Below are 19,270 nucleotides of genomic sequence, written 5' to 3'. Positions count from 1 at the left end.
TGAGTCGAAGAGAAGGCACTGGACTGTGTGTGTGGGTTTCCGGTAGACCTTGATGCTAAGGCTTCTGTCTTGTCTAATGTGTACATCACAATCCAAGAAGGCTAGATTATTCCCACTGATGTCCTCCCGAGTGAAATTGATGTTGATATCCACTGTATCGATGTGCTTAGAGAAGGCTTCCACCTCATGGGTTTTGATTTTAACCCAGGTGTCATCCACATATCTGAACCAGTGGCTGGGAGCAATTTCTGAAATAGTGATCAAAGCTTTATGTTCCACTTCCTCCATGTATAGATTGGCCACAATAGGGGACACCGGTGAGCCCATGGTGCATCAATGCTTCTGTCTGTAGAAACTTCCATTAAACTGCAAATAGGTGGTGGACAAGCAGAGGTCAAGCAGGGTGCAAATCTGGTCCGTGGTGAGGTTGGTTCTATCCACTAAGATGCTGTCTGGAAGGAGTCATTTTCTAACAGATTCGACTGCTTCTGTGATGGTAATGCAAGTGAAAAGAGAAGTGACATCGTAGGAAACCATGGTTTCATCTGAGTCTAGTTTGAGGTCTGCAACTTTAGTAGCAAAATCTTGAGAGTTTTTGACATGATGTGGCATGTTTCCAACAAGAGGAGCCAGGATGGTGGCTAGGTGTTTGGCAATGTTATAGGTGACAGAGTTTATACTGCTGATGATAGCTCTGAGTGGAAAGCCTTCCTGGTGAATCTTGGGGAGTCCGTATATAAGAGGAACGGCTTCCCCAGGGTACAATCTGTAGTACAGAGATCAGTTGATGGCTTGGTCCTTTTCTAGTTGTTGCAGGCAGCTAACAACTTTCTTTTTGTAACAACTGGTGGGATCCCGCCTCAAGGTTTCATAGGTGGTTGTGTTGCTGAGGAGACTGGTCATCTTTGAGTGGTAGTCCGCTGTGTTTAGCACCACTGTGCATCTCCCTTTGTCAGATGGTGATGTTCTGGACTCTTTGAAGCAATGTAAGAGCTGTCGGTGTAGTTGGTAATTATTAAGTGATCAATCTCATTAAATCAGTCTCATTAAATCTGAAGGTTAATAATTAAATTGAATCAGTCTCATATTATCATTAAATCACTCATGGAATCAGTCTCATTAATTAATACCATTAATTTGTGCTTAATAATAAATTACCAAACAGCTAAATTATGGTATATTCCAAATTATTATGATCACTTACCGTATTGCATCAGGGTTTCCCAAAGTGTGGTGTGCGCACCCCCGGGGGTGCGCGAGCTGCCACTAGGGGGTGCGCAAGATAAAAAATGTAATGGCGATTTTTAACTCTTCTTCTACGCCGTAACGGTTCTGCAGTAGTTTGTGGCTTCATTCATTCGCGATGCTCAACTGGTTGAAATCGGCAAAACTAAATGCCGATCGGCAACTAAACATCGCCAAAGACTGGGAGATGTTGAGAAAGATTTGAGGCTGAGACTGTCTTCAATTACCCCAAACATCGGAGAGCTCTGTACCAAGATGCAGGCCCATCCGTCGCATTAATATTGGTATGTATTTGGCCAAATGGCATTGATCTTGCTAAAAATATATACTGCTACTGAAAATAGGACCTATATAGCCTACTGACCCACCCACCGTCTGTCTGTCTGTCTGTCTGTCTGTCTGTCTGTCTGTCTCTCTCTCTCTCGCTGCAGACTGAGCCGCCAGCGCTGCACTTCACAATCAGATGGATCTTTGTAATGAATTTGCGCATTTACTGTGTTGCAACGTTTTAAAACTGTTACATTTCAATCAAATTCTATCTAATTCAAATACGAGAGCGCATAATATGTTAATGTGATTTGATGTTCTCATTCAAGCATGACGTGCTGCCTTTGTAAGAAAGCTTTGGTGTGGTTTTTTTTTCACTTTTGTGGTTTCCTGCAGGTGTGGCAAAGGATGTTTGTTATCATTTTAGCATGATTAAAGATGCTGCCTTTATAAGAAAGCGTGTGTTTTTTGAAACTGGGGAACTGGGGGTGCGTCAACCTGGTTGGAGTATAGAAGGGGGTGCGCGGCCAAAAAAGTTTGGGAACCGCTGTATTACATAACTTATATGCACCTTTTAGAATTCTTTGGAGATTGGGCAACTTCAGAAATATTGGAACACAAATAAACACACAGTTTCAATAATAAATGAATTTATTATAACAAAGATAAAAATGGATAATAGCAGGTGGAATCATTATATACAAATATGATAGTGTGTGTGTGTGTGTGTGTGTGTGTGTGTGAGAGAGAGGCCCTATGGCAGGGGTACTCAACTAGAAACTGAAAAGGTCCACTCACCAAATTTCCAATGTTTCCATGGTTTGAAACAGTCGCAGTGTAACAGTCGCAGTGTATCCAAAATTCGAACTCCCAACAAAAAAGGTAATAAATCCACAAGGAACATTTGAACTATGCACAAAGGATAGGTTCTGTCCAAGTCAGTGTGAAAAGTTACACTTCTTCTGTGCCACCAGTTCTTTAAACTTGGGCACAAAAGGTGTGAGAGCCAGGCGTAGGCACTGGTGCAAATGTTCATTGGTGAGTTTGCCCCTGTATTTGTTCTTCATCATTGTCATTGTTGAAAAGGCTGACTCGCAGGAGTAAGTTGAAGGAAACATAGTAAGAATCTGCAGGGCCATTTTCTGCAAGACGCCTGCAGGGGCCATCTTTGTCCAGAAGGTGGCAGGGTCACAGAGAGATTCCTGCAGGGCAAGGTTTTCTTGAAGCTCAATCAGCTCTGATTGTAGAGAAGCAGCACTAGCCCATGGGCAGACCTTCAGGGCTTCATTTGAGAATTCTGTCACATTTTTCACCAGGAATGGGTTTTCAATACACAGCAAGACCTGTTTTCCCACGGGGAAATCTCCAAACCGGGTTTCAAAATTTTCTATCAACTTGTCCAGGAATTCCACATAATTGTAGTGATGTGGATCTGAAGCTTGGCTTTTCAGATTTGGGAAGTGAAGCAGGTTCCCCTCCTGTAGGTCACTTTTGAAGATTTCCAGCTTCCTTTGAAAAGCACGGATAGCTGACATGAGGTTACACACTGTGTTATTTTTGCCCTGGAGCTTCAAATTCAAATCATTGAGGTGGGAAGTGATGTCTGTCAGAAATGCAGCAATTTCCATATTTTCATTGTTTTGGAGAAATTCCACATATGGTTTTGCTTTTGGACTGGTCTGATTCAGTAGAAACGTTTCTAACTCCTTCCTCAGTGCCCAAAAACGCTCCAACACCTTCCCCTTACTAAGCCACCTGACATTATTGTGGAGAAGTAACTCATCAAATTCTGCATCCACCTCTGTGAGGAATGAGCATAGCAGGCGATGCTGCAAAGCAGAGGACGCCCTCAAAAAGTTGATGAGCTTCATCACTGTTGACATGATTTCTGAAAACTCCTTTCCCAGGCTGGCACACAAAACCATCTGATGAATGACACAGTGGCATGCGATGAGGTCAGGGTGATGTGCCTTTAAGAGGGAGACTAATCCCCTCTCTCTCCCAGTCATACTTGGGGCTCCATCAGTAGCAATTGAAACAACATGCTTCAGGTCTATGCCTTGGTCTTGCAACATCTGCATCACTGCATCATAAATGTCACTGCCTCTTGTATAACCATGAAGTGTTTTGAGACCTAACACATCTTTGATGAATTCCCCCTTTTCTGCATCAAAAAATCTGACAAACACCATCAGTTGGGCATTATCTGTGTTGTCAGTGGATTCGACCAAAGCCAGTGAAATGCAATTAGCATTTTTCACTGCAGTTTTCATTTGGTCCAATAAATCGTCGGCAAGCATTTCGGTTTGTCTCGCTGCAGTGGAATCAGAGAGGGATATTTGACTTATTTTTTGGGTGATGTCATCTTTTAACGGAGTTCCCTCATATAGAGCTATCGCCATCTCGCTCATGCACTCTTTCACAACTTCGGCGTCAGTGAATGGCTTTTTGTGCTTGCCTAAGACCCATACCACTTACAGTGAGGCTTCAGTCGTGCGCTCTTGCTGGGTTGCTGACCTGACTATCACAGTTCATGACGCTTGATATGATTCTTGCATTTGATTTATTTTTCTGGTTCTTACCGCGGTGTTTTGTGGATAGTTTTGTTCGAAGTGCCCATGCTTTGTTTCATAATGACGCTTCACGTTTCCACTTTTGATGAGTGCAACCGTCTCATTGCAGATTAAACACATTGGTTTTGTGCTCCCCGCAGGCAGCACAAATGCATATTTGGCTGTCCACTCCACCTTAAATTCTCAGTTTTCTGAATCCACCTTTCTTTTCTTTTCCAGTTTGGAGCACGCCATGTTTATTTCTGTTTGAAAACTAACTGATAACTCGTAAATCACTGACCGACAGACAGAAAACAAACTCGCACGCTGACCTCATGTTCGCTGCTTCACTGAGTTGTCATAGTGATGATAAACAATCTTATATTTTGTTTTCTTCATTTGTCGCGAGATTGGCTATGTGGAAATACATTCAGAAATAGTATGGCAATTAATTACGCCTGAAACACTATGAAAATAAAATAATAATAATATTAATAATAATAATAATAATAATTTAATAGTAATATTTATTAAAGACAGCTTTTGTCTCGGTCCGGATGACATTGTGTTTGGGTCCGTACGTGGACCCAGATCCGCCAGTTGAGTAAGTCTGATGTAGCGTATGCAATTCAGTGCAGTGAGGAATGCACGGGCTCGTATATTGGGGAAACAAAGCAACCGTTTCACAGGCGCATGGCTCAACACAGGAGAGCCAGTTCCTCAGGCCAGGACTCTGCTGTCTGTCTTCATTTTAACAACAAAGGACACTCATTTCAGGATTGCAATGTACATATTTTAGCCAGACAGGATCGTTGATATTAGTGAGGAGTTAAAGAAGCCATTTTTTCAACCTGGAACAATCATCACTGAACAGAGGTGGTGGTCTAAGACACCATTTATCAGCCACCTACAATGCAGTCTTTGGCACACTTCCCAGACAACTGAATGCACACCAAAATCCAGCTGTTTTCAGTGACTCACGGGAGGACAGAGAGAACCAACAACCCATTGATCACCCCAACAACTCTCTAGGCCGTTCACACCCAGCCCCCAGTGATCCACACCAACAGGATGACTCAACGATACCTTAGGATTGCTTTTCATCCATGACAGGATAAATACCTGATACTCCCAGTCAGACAGAACTGAAGAAGCCTTTCGGATGAGAGGTGAAACGTCTTCAAGAATCTTCAAGCAAGTCCAATTGCTCTCTTTTACCACCCACAGTTTACATTGCCTTTACTTTGTATTATTTCTTCTGCTTATTTATTTATACTTACTTTATCTATAATTATAATTTATAGTATACTTACTTATTTGTAATTGGCATTCATGGTGGACAGCAAACTAAGAATTTAATTGTGCAAGAGGACATGTCCTTACTGTGCATATGACAATAAACACTTTGAACTTGAACTGTTGGTCCCAGTTAGTGGTTTTTAATTTGCCATTCCATCACACTAATAACCGTATGGCTTTTTCTCATATATTATCCATCAAGAACCTGCTAATATTGAGGGCAATGCTGAATCTGCACGTGTGATTGACTTACGGCCCTGGATGGACTACCAGTTCCAGGTCATTGCCAGCAACATTCTGGGTAGTGGGGAACCCAGCATGCCTTCACAAACCATTCGCACCAAACAAGCAGGTCAGAGAAATCCTCTTAATCCAAACATGTTTTTTTTTCTGTCGATGTCCATATATATTATTTATATTGTTATTTACACAAATGTAAGATATATTGGATATTTGCTAATAAATTAAGTAAGTGAAGCAATATACAATCAAAGGGGATGGCCTGAAGTCAATAGGGAATCCAGTGTTGACTAGTGAGCAGTACTAGCTGTTAAAGTAGGTTCTTTCTGTGTGTGGTTGTGTCTCAGCACCAACAGTTGCACCTAGTGGTCTGGGTGGAGGAGGAGGAGACCGCAATGAGCTCATCATCACATGGACAGTGAGTGGACAGTATTTTTACAGAATTTCTATTATGAGTTGTATTCATTTCATTTCATGAATATATAAGTACTGATTTTGGTACTAATTTGCATCACTTTTTGCAGACAGCAACTGCATGATTTTTTTTTTCTTCTCTCAATGTGACACATAGCCCATGGCCAGGGAATATCAGAATGGTGATGGCTTTGGATACATCTTGGCATTTAAGAAGTTTGAGGAACCAACATGGATGATGGTGCACGTTCCTAATGTGGAGTCTTCACGTTATGTCTATAGTAACCAGAGTCTCACACCTTACTGCCCCTTTGAAGTTAAAATCAAAGCATACAACACTAAAGGCAAAGGACCTTTCAGTCAGATAGCCATGGTACACTCAGCTGAAGAGGGTAAGACATGTGTCTTACTTAAGAGAAGACTTAAGACAAGAATGCATCTGCCAATTTTGATAACAGTACTCATTGTCCAAAGCTACTCCATATATCATTACAGTATATTTTACATGACTAGTTGATGCTACAATCACTTAACTTATTAAGGCTTAATACTTAACACCAAAAAGTATCTTTTCAAAGTAATTCAAAGTCATTGAACTGAAGACTTTTATCTCCTTCAGAGCCAACATTGTCACCCCGCAAGATCAATGCATCAGCATTAACAGCCTTTGAGATCCAAGTCTCTTGGGAACCCATCCAGCATTTAAGCAGCAATGGAGTACTGCGTGGCTATGAGGTTTGCTTCCTTATCCATTATATTCAATCATTAAGGCAAGGCAAGCAGATAACTGGAGAAGTAAGGGGAAACCAAGAAGAAGACTTTGTCACTTGTACATTACAGCACAGTGAAATTATTTGCTTTACATATCACAACTTGTTAAGATACTGGGGTCAAAGCACAAGGTCAGCCATGATACAGTGCCCCTGTAGCAGAGAGGATCAAGGGCCTTGCTCAATGGCCCAACACTGGCAGCTTGATGGTTCGAAGGTTCAACATATAATAAAATATATGATTTCTGTGTTGAGAACATTTAAGCAACACTAATAATTATCAGTTCATTAATCTCATATCACAAATATTTGGAAATGAAGACAAAAAATTAAGTACAGGGACGGATTCAGCCCAATAATTTGACAGATGCACCTTTGAAGAAATATTTTCACTAATTTTACCAGATTGCTATGGATTTTTGTTTTTAAGATATGCTAATATACATGATCAAGTCAACACACTATGTACGACAATGCTTCATTTATTAATATCATATTGTTTTGAGCAATGTTTTTGTATTGCACACAAATCACATTTTATAACAATGTAACAAGTTCATATGAAAAGTTTTTTTGTCAGAAAAAAACTGTTTCTTGCGTTTCTTCGCTGGTCACATACTCTAGAGAAGAACTCATAAACATGGGATTAACCACCAGTAAAGTTCTTTCATCAGCTTTCATCAATCCGGAAAGTTTTTCAGAGCTACTTGTTGGGGGAGCAGCAGCTCTCTATGGATTACGCTGAGGACGCCAGAGACACCGGGTGAAACGAGCCGGCGCGCTCGTCAGACTGAGGCAGCGGGGTTTTCGCACTACGCTCCCATCTATTCACCTGGCTAACATCCACTCTCTGGCCAATAAGATGGACGAACTGCTGCTCCTCAACACAATCAACACAGATTTTAACTGATCTGCTGCCTTGTGCTTCACCGAAACCTGGCTCGGTGAGCACATCCCAGACTCTTCTCTCCACCTGTCTGGATTTCACCTTCACCAAGCGGACCACGAAACGGAGCTCACGGGGAAAACGAGGGGAGGCGGAGTCTGCTTTTATATTAACGAAGGTTGGTGTACTGATGTCACAGTTCTAAATAAATCATGCAGTCCTCATCTGGAGACATTATTCATAAACTGCAAACCGTTTTATGCTCCACGAGAGTTTTCCTTATTTATTCTGGTTGGAGTTTACATCCCCCCCTCAGGCGTGTGTTAATGAGGCGTTACAACACCTGGCTGACCAGATAAACAATGTGGAGAAAAAACACCTGGACTTTTTGCTCATTGTTTTGGGGGACTTTAACAGAGCAAACCTCAGCCACAAACTGCCAAAATATAAACAGCACATTAAGTGTCCCACCAGGGACACTAACACTCTGGACCATTGTTACACTGTTTTAAAGGACTCATACCACTCTGTCCCCCGTGCAGCCTTGGGACTATCTGATCACTGTATGGTTCATCTTATCCCATCCTAAAGGCAGAAGCTGAAATCTGCTAAGCCTGTAGTTAAGACGGTGAGGAGATGGTCTGATGAGGCCAAAGTGGAACTACAAGCCTGCTTTGACTGCACTGATTGGAGTGTTTTTGAGGCTGCAGCTTCAGACCTGCATGAACTGACTGATACTGTGACATCTTACATCAGTTTTTGTGAGGATATGTGTGTGCCCACCAAGACCTTCCGCACATACAATAACAACTCAGACAGCTTCGCCAGGCCAAGGAGGAGGCCTACAGAAGTGGGGACAGAGTCCTGTACAAACAGGCCAGAAACACACTGACGAAAGAGGTGAAATCAGCTAAGAGGAGCTACGCTGAAAAGATCAAAAACAGCCTTTCAGCCAACAATCCGGCATCAGTGTGGACAGGCCTGAAGAATATCACTAACTACAGGAGACCATCCCTCTACACTGCAATGAACCATTGCTGACGAGTTGAATGTGTTCTACTCCAGATTCGACAAATTCACACCTCTCCCCCCCTCAGACATTAAAGACCCATTTACACCCCCTGCTATTCTGCCTCCTCTCGCCTCTGACCCCACACCAGCACTCAAGATCTGTGAAGAGGATGTTTGTCAGCTTTTTTGCAGACAGAAGATCAGGAAGGCACCTGGCCCAGATGGTGTGTCACCCTCCTGTCTGAAGGTCTGTGCTGATCAGCTGGCTCCCATCTTTACCCAGATCTTCAATAGATCCCTGGAGCTGTGTGAAGTCCCCTCATGCTTCAAATGCTCCACAATAATCCCGGTTCCCAAGAAAACCACCATCACAGGACTGAATGACTACAGGCCTGTAGCTCTCACATCTGTAGTCATGAAGTCCTTCGAGAGACTGGTGTTGTCACACCTGAAGGACATCACAGACCCCCTGCTGGACCCCCTGCAGTTTGCCTACTGGGCAAACAGGTCAATGGATGATACAATCAATATGGGACTGCACTACATCCTGCAACACCTTGACTCTGCAGGGACATATGCCAGGATTCTGTTCATGGACTTCAGTTCGGCATTCAACACCATTGTTCCAGATATCCTCCACACCAAGCTCACCCAGCTCACTGTGCCCTCCTCTACCTGTCAGTGGATTACAAACTTCCTGACTGACAGGAAGCAGCAGGTGAGAATGGGGAGCATCATATCCAGCACTTGGACTATCAGCACTGGCGCCCCCCAAGGGCGTGTGCTCTCCCCACTGCTCTTCTCCCTTTATACCAATGACTGCACCTCAAGAGACCCGTCTGTTAAACTCCTGAAATTTGCAGACGATACAACAGTCATTGGCCTCATCTGGGACAGTGACGAGTCTGCATACAGACGGGAGGTTGAACGGCTGGTCTAGTGGTGCAGTCAGAACAATCTGGAGCTGAACATGTTCAAAACTGTGGAGATGACAGTGGACTTTAGGAGGAGCCCCCCCACTCTGCTTCCCATCACCATCACCAACAACACTGTGACTGCCGTTGAAAGCTTCAGGTTTCTGGGTTCCACAATCTCTCAGGACTTGAAGTGGAAGACAAACATAGTCACTATCATCAAAAAGGCTCAGCAGAGGTTGTACTTTCTGTGCCAGCTCAGGAAGCTCAACCTGCCTAAGGAGCTGCTGACACAATTCTACTCTGCCATCATTCAGTCTGTTATTTGCTCTTCCATCACTGTTTGGTTTGGATCGGTCACCAAACAGGAGAAGAACAGACTGCAACGGACAATAAGGTTTGCAGAGAAAATTATGGGTGTCAACCTGCCCTCCATCCAAGACTTATACTTGTCCAGAGTCAGGAAATGGGCAGGTAACATCTCTGCGGACACATCACACCCTGGTCACAATCTGTTTAATCTTCTCCCCTCAGGGAGGTGATATAGATCACTGTATGCAAAAACAACCAGACACAAGAACAGTTTCTTCCGTCAGGCTGTCTCTGTGATGAACAGTTAAAATCCAGATTCATATATCAGTAATATCACTTGCAAAATATCTGCACACTCATACTGTCATTCTATGCTCACTGTTACTTATATTATATTTATACTTATTTATATTTACTATTTCATCTTTGCACTAGGGGCGGCACGGTGGTGTAGTGGTTAGCGCTGTCGCCTCACAGCAAGAAGGTCCAGGTTCGAGCCCCGTGGCCGGCGAGGGCCTTTCTGTGTGGAGTTTGCATGTTCTCCCCGTGTCTGCGTGGGTTTCCTCTAGGTGCTCCGTTTTCCCCCACAGTCCAAAGACATGCAGGTTAGGTTAACTGGTGACTCTAAATTGACCGTAGGTGTGAATGTGAGTGTGAATGGCTGTCTGTGTCTATGTGTCAGCCCTGTGATGACCTGGCGACTTGTCCAGGGTGTACCCCGCCTTTCGCCCGTAGTCAGCTGGGATAGGCTCCAGCTTGCCTGTGACCCTGTAGAACAGGATAAAGCGGCTAGAGATAATGAGATGAGATGAGATCTTTGCACTATGCACCATATTGCACCAAAAGGGAAATCCTTTCTGTGATGAACAGCTAAAATCCAGATTCATATATCAGTAATATCACTTGTAAAATATCTGAACATTTATACCGTCATTCTGTGCACACTGTATACTTTATATTTATTTAACTATTCCATACTTGACTTACCTGGATTACTTTGCACTATGCACCTATTTTTGTTGTTGTTGTTTGCTTGTTTGTTTGTTTGTTTGTTTGTTTGTTTGTTTTGTGTATACACTTTTTTATCTGTTTTGTACGATGAGAGCTAAGTGAACCAGAGTCAAATTCCTCATGTATGTCCAAATACCTGGCAATAAAAGTGTTTCTGATTCTGATTCTGTTTCTGACTAGAGCTGGTGACTAACACGAGTGTTTTTACCAAAGAAATAAGAACATCTACAAAAAACTAGGCACAACTATTTCATTATTCTACAGTATCCACCATTAACATATGTACACAAAAATTCTCAGGTTATGCTATTATTTGTGTGCAACCACGTGACAAAAACAGTGTGACATATGCACCCACCACCATGTTGGATGATATACAAATCCAGAATACAAGCACATGTACATAAGTAGTATATCTTAACATATTTTGATATTCTAATTATTCTTGTTTTTATATTATTAACCCAACAAACCTTTACATTTCAAACAATAAAGATCTTTGACAAAGAGTACAAACAGTCTAAAAGCATGCAATAAAAATATCATGAAGCAAGTCATACTATTTTATGCTAATTCTATTTCCTTTTCATGGACAAAGTAAAATTGCTCTAATCAAAAGGAACACTTGATGGAGATAAATTACACAAGGCATAGCATACTTTGGCAATCTTATCAAGTTAAATCAGCTTCCAGTATGGTTTTTTTTTTAAGTTCCACCAATTCACAAATCATAATCTCTATTGCACTGCTCCATTTGATTTGTAACCCAGTGAGTTCTGTCTGGCAGCCACTTTCAATGTGCGTCTCTGCTGGGAGGGTTTCAGATACAATTTCCTTTGACTCTGGTACGTCTGTAAAACAAAAAGTGCTGAAAAGAGATCCTTGATCTCAATGAGTTTAACCTGGTTAAATAAAGTCTAAATTAAACAAGAGTCATTAGGAGATGACATATCCCCCCAATCCCCACATGAAACCCCACTCCAAATTTTCCAAAGTTGAATTGGTTGCCATGGGAATACGGAAAAAAAAATCAAATTTACAGAAATCCCAAAATGTCAAAAGGCAGAACTCCTCTAGTCACTTAACATTACTGTCAGGTTTTGTGAAAAATTTCCTAATAGTTTTTGAATTTTGAATTGAACAGAAACTAAAATGTTTACAGATAGATGGACAGACAGATGGACAGAGCGATAGTTATATCCACCCACATTATATGTCGGGGGATAAAAAATAAAATAAAAAATGAGTAAAATGTAGTTACTGGGTTACTGGAACGGCATCGCTAATATCTCACCTGGCAAAGTTGACCCATATTGTTCTCGTTGTGTATCCAAACTCGCTAAGGCTTGTGCTGTTTTTAATCTGGATTTCTTGGCAGATCTTTTGTTTATCTTGTTGCTTCTCAATGTTGCAAGATGAGTTTTTGTCTTGATCTTATCGTGTCCTAATTTGAGTGTTGGTGCCCAATCTGGATTTGTTTTATCACGCAGGTTTGCCGGTGCTCCTGCAAATTGAGAAGCAGAGTGTTCGCTTCTAAAGCTCAAAAGTTCAATTTAATAAGCAGAAAACAGCTTTAATTAGCAATGAACTCTTACCAGATATAAAGTGGTCACCAGACACGCAGGTGTAATTACAGTGGTGCTTGAAAGTTTGTGAACCCTTTAGAATTTTCTATATTTCTGCATAAATATGACCTAAAACATCATCAGATTTTCATACAAGTCTTAAAAGTAGATAAAGAGGACCCAGTTAAACAAATGAGACAAAAATATTATACTTGGTCATTTATTTATTGAGGAAAATGATCCAATATTACATATCTGTGAGTGGCAAAAATATGTGAACCTTGGCTTTCAGTATCTGGTGTGATCCCCTTGTGCAGCAATAACTGCAACTAAACGTTTCTGGTAACTGTTGATCAGTCCTGCACACCAGCTTGGAGGAATTTTAGCCCATTCCTCCATACAGAACACCTCAACTCTGGGATGTTCATGGGTTTCCTCACATGAACTGCTCACTTCAGGTCCTTCCATAACATTTTGATTGAATTAAGGTCAGGACTTTGACTTGGCCATTCCAAAACATTAATTTTATTCTTCTTTAACCATTCTTTGGTAGAATGACTTGTGTGCTTAGGGTCGTTGTCTTGCTGCATGACCCACCTTCTCTTGAGATTCAGTTCATGGACAGATGTCCTGACATTTTCCTTTAGAATTCGCTGGTATAATTCAGAATTCATTGTTCCATTAATGATGGCAAGCCATGCTGGCCCAGATGAAGCAAAACAGGCCCAAACCATGATACTACCACCACCATGTTTCACAGATGGGATAAGGTTCTTATGCTGTAATGCAGTGTTTTCCTTTCTGCAAACATAACGCTTCCCATTTAAAACAAAAAGTTCTATTTTGGTCTCATCCATGCACAAAACATTTTTCCAATAGCCTTCTGGATTGTCCACGTGATGTTTAGCAAACTGCAGATGAACAGCAATGTTCTTTTTGGAGTCAAAGTCCTTCCCACGCCTTACAGTACCTGGTATACCTGGAGGCAGTCTCCCACTCAAGTACTAACCAGGCCCAACCTGTATGTGGCGCATCAGGCGGCGCCGATCTCTGTTTCCATAGCCCTCGGCCTCTCGCCTATTACATAGCTAGGGTTACAGTGGGGGGCTAGTCCTCTGGTAACCACGAGAGTTTAACTCCCCATGAACATCTGTATTGCAGCATGCCTTGCCAGATGGCGGTAGGTACCATTTTTATGATGGTCTTTGGTATGACCCAACCGTGAATAGAACTCACGATCTCCCGATCGAGAGGTGGACACGCTACCACTAGGCCACTAGTCGGTCTGTTCTTTTTGGAGAGCAGTGACTTTCTCCTTGCAACCCCGCCATGCACACCATTGTTGTTCAGTGTTCTCCTGATGGTGGACTCATAAACATTAACATTAGCCAATTTGAGCAAGGCCTTCAATTGCTTAGAAGTTACCCTGGGGTCCTTTGTGGCCTTTCTGACTATTATATGCCTTGCTCTTGGAGTGATCTTTGTTAGTTAACCACTCCTGAGGAGGGTAACAGTGGTATTGAATTTCCTCCATTTGTACACAATCTGTCTGTCTGTGGATTGGTGAAGTCCAAACTCTTTAGAGATGGTTTTGTAACCCTTTCCAGCCTGATGAGCATCAACAATGCTTTTCTCTGAGGTCTTCAGAAATCTCCTTTGTTCGTGCCATGATACACTTCCACAAACGTGTTGTGAAGATCAGACTTTGATAGAGCCCTGTTCTTTAAATAAAACAGGGTGCCCACTCACACCTGATTTCCACCCCATTGATTGAAAACACCTGACTCAAATTTCACCTTCAAATTAACTGCTAATCCTAGAGGTTCACATACTTTTGCCACTCACAGATATGTAATATTGGATCATTTTCCTCAATAAATAAATAACCAAGTATAATATTTTTGTCTCATTTGTTTAACTGGGTTCTCTTTATCTACTTTTAGGACTTGTGTGAAAATCTGATGATGTTTTAGGTCCTATTTATGCAGAAATATAGAAAATTCTAAAGGGTTCACAAACTTTCAAGCACCACTGTAGCTTTTTTCCTCAGTTAAGTCCTTACAATGTATGTTTTTGAACCACAGCGCATGGCATTCTCTGGACAGTTCTTCATCTGTTTTGTTGCTGTTTTTAATTATTTTGGAAACTCTGAAGAACTGTTCCTCTTTGTCATGAGTAGCATTGTAGTAAGCCCTGAAGTGGGTGGAGTACTGAAGCAAGACAGGCGGGAGATGATGTTCGCACACTTTATTTTTAAGATTATCGCTTTTCAGCTTCATTCTTTCACTCGCTCACTCGCTCACTATTCAGACACACGCACACGTGTTCTTGTCGGAAGAGCTCCCTTTTCTTCACTCTCTCTCTCTTTTTCTACCCTCTGTCGACACTGCAACAAACACACACACACACACACACACACAACATTAATTGTCAATAGGTGAATTGACTTTGCCACTCACCTTCCCTGACTGCCGCTTGGCCACGACCCCGCTGCCACATACCCCCACCACCCGATTCAGGCCGGGGAGCCATCTGGCCTGCAGTGGACCCCCCCGACAGGACAGGAAGTAAATCACTACCATCTGTGGCCTGGCATATGGACCCCTTCAAATTTAAATGGCTGGAGGGTGAGATACTTTCATGCAGTGGAGCCACTGGAGGGGCTCATGGTCAGAACAGAGGTTGAGAGGGCACCCCAAAAGGTAGTATCGGAGGATGAGGAGTGTCCACTTGATGTACAGGCACTTCTTTTCGATGGTGCTGTGCTTACTTTCACGCATCGAGAGCTTGCGGTTGATATACAGCATGGGACTTTCCTTGCCCTCCACCTCCTGGGACAAAACAGCCCCCAGCCCTCTGTCTGATGCCTCCATCTACAAAATTAAGGGGAGAGAGAAGTCAGGGGATTGTAAAAGTGGCCCCCCACACAGTGTAGCTTTTACCTTGGTGAAAGCCTGTTGGCACTGCTCCATCCACTGGACTGGATCTGGTGCTCCCTTTTTAGTGAGATCAGTCAGCAGGCTGGTGACATCCAAAATATTAGGTATGAACCTACGATAGTAGCTAGCCAGCCCCAGGAACTGTCTCACACCCTTTATGGTCTTGGGCCTCGGGCAGGCTGCAATCACTGCAGTCTTGTCAATTTGGGGACGCACCTACCCATGACCCAAGTGGAAACCCAGATACCGTACTTCCACCCAATTGCACACTTTTTCAGGTTAGCTGTGAGACCCGCACACCTCAGTGACTGTAGGATGGCCCGAAGGTGTTCAAGGTGCCGCAGCCAATCATTGCTATACACAATAATGTCATCGAGGTATGCTACCGCATAGGTGGCATGGGGCAGGAGGATCTTGTCCATGAAATGTAGTGGGAGCCCCAAATAACCCAAAAGGAAATGTGACAGACTGGTGTAATCCAAATAGTGTAGAAAAGGCCATTTTTTTTTCTCAGGATAGAGTCAAGAGGATCTGCCAATATCTCTTCGTTAAATCCAGTGTTGAATAAAAGTGAGCAATGCCTAACTGATCGAGCAACTCATCAATGTGAGGCATTGGGTACGCATCAAATTTTCTGTAGTTCACACAGAACCGGACCGCTGGGCTGCTCCAGTCACTGTGTGTCTCCTCAATTATGCCCACGTCGAGCATGGCCTTGAGTTCATCCCAAACCACCTTTTTGTGTTCGGGTAAGCAGTAATGGCAGCTACGCATCACCACTCCTGGGGGTGTTTCAATGTGGTGTTCTATGAGGTGGGTGCAGCCAGGAAGGGGAGAAAACTTCTTTGCAAAGGAAATGGATTGATTCAAAGACCAGAATGGACAGACAGAGTGGTCGTGTAAAAGAATGCGTCTACTTGCCAGACCAAATAATCCCAATCTTATCTGCTTTTGGCTCCCTCAGACAGCACTGGCCTTGGCCAAGGCCATTGCTGGGACAACATCTCCCCCTGAAGGTCACTGCTGTGAGACACTCTCGTATTCCTCCCCCATCTTTCCACGGTCACCACTTTTACCCCCAGTGTGACAAGCGGGTGCGTGACCAGCGCCATCATGGCTGCAGGAGCGGACGGCTGCTTGCTTGCGCTGGGTTACGTATACCTCCTCCCTTCTCCCACCCCCTCCCCCTTACCCCCCACCCCTGATCGCCCCCCCCCACCCCCTCTCCCCCTCAAGTCCCGAGTCTTCATGTTGTAAAGTGTACTTGTGTTTTTTTGTGCTTATGTGCTGAGGTGTTTTTTTTTAATGTTCCCACACTGTACTCCTCACAGAAACATAGTGTGGGGGTTGCTTTTTTTCTCCTCCCCTCTCCTCATGTTACTCTGTTTTTTTTTCTTTTCATCCCTGTCTTCCTGTCCTGTCTACTTCCCCTCTGTCAATTGTGTGTATGTGTGTATGTAAGGACAGGTTGATGGTCAGTTTCACTGGTACTTGTGGCTAGTGATAATAAAGGGTTCATTCATTCATTCATTCATTCATTCATTCATTCATTCAAAACATATCAGAAAACTCCTCTTGCAACTTGGCAACCTCTGTGAGTTAGGCCAGTGAGAAGTAGTCTCCACAAGGGACCGGAGCAGGTTGAGTTGTTGCTTTCATTGTTTCTATCTCCAGCCCCAGCTCCACCATCTCTGGAAGTACTGACGCCAACACCGCAGGGACCCCCTTGTTCCAATGTTTTAATAGGTTGAGGTGGTATATTTGCAGAGCCCTGCCCCTGTCCGTTCACCTCACCTCATAGTTGATGTCCCCCACTCGCTGTGTGACCTTGAAAGGCCCTTGCCACTTGGCAACTAATTTGGAGCTCAACGTGGGCAGTAACATGAGTACTTTGTCTCCCAGAGTGAACTCCCTAAGGCACGTGCCCCTGTCATTCTTGTGCCTGTCATAAATTCTCCTGGGTTAAGCACGTGAGGGTGTGGAGCTTTGCACGCATGAACATATTAAATTTTGTTCTTACTAGTCGAAGGTCCCTCCTCCCAATTTTCCTGCAGCACGTCCAAAATGCCGTGTGGCTTTCACCCATATAATAACTCGAACTGTGAAAATCCCATGGAGGCCTGCAGGACCTCTTGTACTGCGAATAACGGGCTTGAGCCATTTATCCCAATTACTTGCATCTTCACTTACAAATTTCCAAATTAAACTTTTCAGTGTCTGATTAAAGTGCTCTACTAAACCATGCGTTTGTGGGTGATAGACGTTGGTGCGAATAGATTTGATCCCCATCAACTCATACAGTTCACGCAGTGTGAATGACATAAATGTAGTGCCTTGGTCCATCAGGATTTCTTTTGGAATCCCGACCCAGGAGATAACACAGAAGAGCACTTCTGCAATACTGTGTGCAGAGATATTACGGAGAGGCTCTGCTTCCGGATATCACGTTGCATAGTCCACCAGAACTAAAATAAAGTGATATCCTTGTGCTGACCGATCTAATGGCCCAATGAGATCCATACCAATTCTCTCGAAGGGGGTCTCGATTAGGGGGAGTGGGTGCAAAGGCGCTTTTGGAGTGGCCATGGGATTTACTAATTGGCATTTGCAGCATGCAGCACACCACCAACGAATGTCCCAGCGAATCCCTGGCCAATAGAACTGGGCCATTATTCGGGCTAGTGTTTTATCCTGCCTGAAGTGTCCAGCCATGGGATTAAAGTGAGCTGCATGGAACACAAGTTCCCTATGGCTCTTAGGAATTAACAATTGTGTTAATTGTTCACCGGTTTGAGTGTCCTGTATCACTCGATACAGTCTATCCTTAATAATAGTGAAATACGGGAAGGCCGATGCTGCATTTGGCTGGAAAGTTTGACCATCAATTACTCTCACTTGGTCAAAGGTGTGATGCAGAGTCTCGTCTCATGACTGCTCTAATGGGAAATCCTCTAGGGAATCTTCAAGAGAGGGAGGAGAGGCAAGCTGCTCCTCACTCCTTGCCGTGCCCTGATGTGGTGCTGACGTAGATGGCTCTGTGACAGCTTCCCCAGTCAATACCACACTGAGATCTCCCCATGATGCATTTTTGCAGGACCCATCCCCTACTGTATGCTCCGTTAATCCTCTGAACCCTGGCCAATCAGTTCCCAAAATCAGCGGGTGGGTAAGATGTGGATTAACCACCGCCATTAAACTGTGTTTTTTTCTCCCTGAAATAGAATGTGGATGGACACTAGTGGATATTTGTGAACATCCCCTTGCACACACAAAATCTTCACCACTTGTGCTCTCCCCATTGCCTCACCTTGCACCAGGCTTTGGTGGATTGTTGTCTGATTACAGCTGGAATCCACCAATGTGTAATACATATCCCCTTGGACACTCACCAGTATATGATACGCTCCAGCCAGATTGGGGGCGGTCTCTGGCACATCAGGGATCCGGACCATGGCTCCCAACTCCATCGCGGAACACTGACCATGGAGATGCCCGGGCTCCCAGCAGCACCAGCATACCAGGCCAGACTTCACCTCTGCACCAGTGTTATGGGTATCACTCACCTGAGGGGGAGAAGACAAAGACGTGGAAGGAGAAGACAGGAGGACACCACGGTTGCAGTGGGCCGGCTGGGGGGGAGCCGGCCCCCGTCTCCATGGTGGGGGAACGGGGTGGGGACAGGAAGGGGAGGGAGGGGGAGGAGAAGGAGAGAGAAAAAGAGAAGAAGCAACACGTCCGCCTGCCACTGGAACCGCTGCTAGATGGTCCTCTGCCAACTCAGTGGCTTGATCCAGCAACGCCAGGCAATGACACTGGACCCACTCCACCATTTCTTCCAGAAGACG

At 43.8% G+C, this 19,270-nt stretch overlaps 1 protein-coding gene across 1 annotated transcript in view; it reads left to right on the top strand.

Annotated features, from left to right (window-relative positions):
- Window positions 1–19,270, top strand: part of cntn2 (contactin 2) — a 194,174-nt gene that overhangs the window by 151,223 nt on the left and 23,681 nt on the right. The window contains exons 15-18 of the mRNA XM_060910961.1: window positions 5,566–5,715; window positions 5,951–6,021; window positions 6,175–6,409; window positions 6,637–6,752. Of these exons, the coding sequence (XP_060766944.1) occupies window positions 5,566–5,715; window positions 5,951–6,021; window positions 6,175–6,409; window positions 6,637–6,752 (572 nt within the window). The remainder of the gene's footprint in view (window positions 1–5,565; window positions 5,716–5,950; window positions 6,022–6,174; window positions 6,410–6,636; window positions 6,753–19,270) is intronic.

The sequence above is a fragment of the Neoarius graeffei genome, chromosome 26 (assembly GCF_027579695.1).
Source record: "Neoarius graeffei isolate fNeoGra1 chromosome 26, fNeoGra1.pri, whole genome shotgun sequence".
NCBI classification, from domain to species: Eukaryota; Metazoa; Chordata; class Actinopteri; order Siluriformes; family Ariidae; genus Neoarius; species Neoarius graeffei.
The sequence above is the reverse complement of the archived record's forward strand: the minus strand, read 5'-3'. Positions and strand labels throughout refer to the sequence as shown.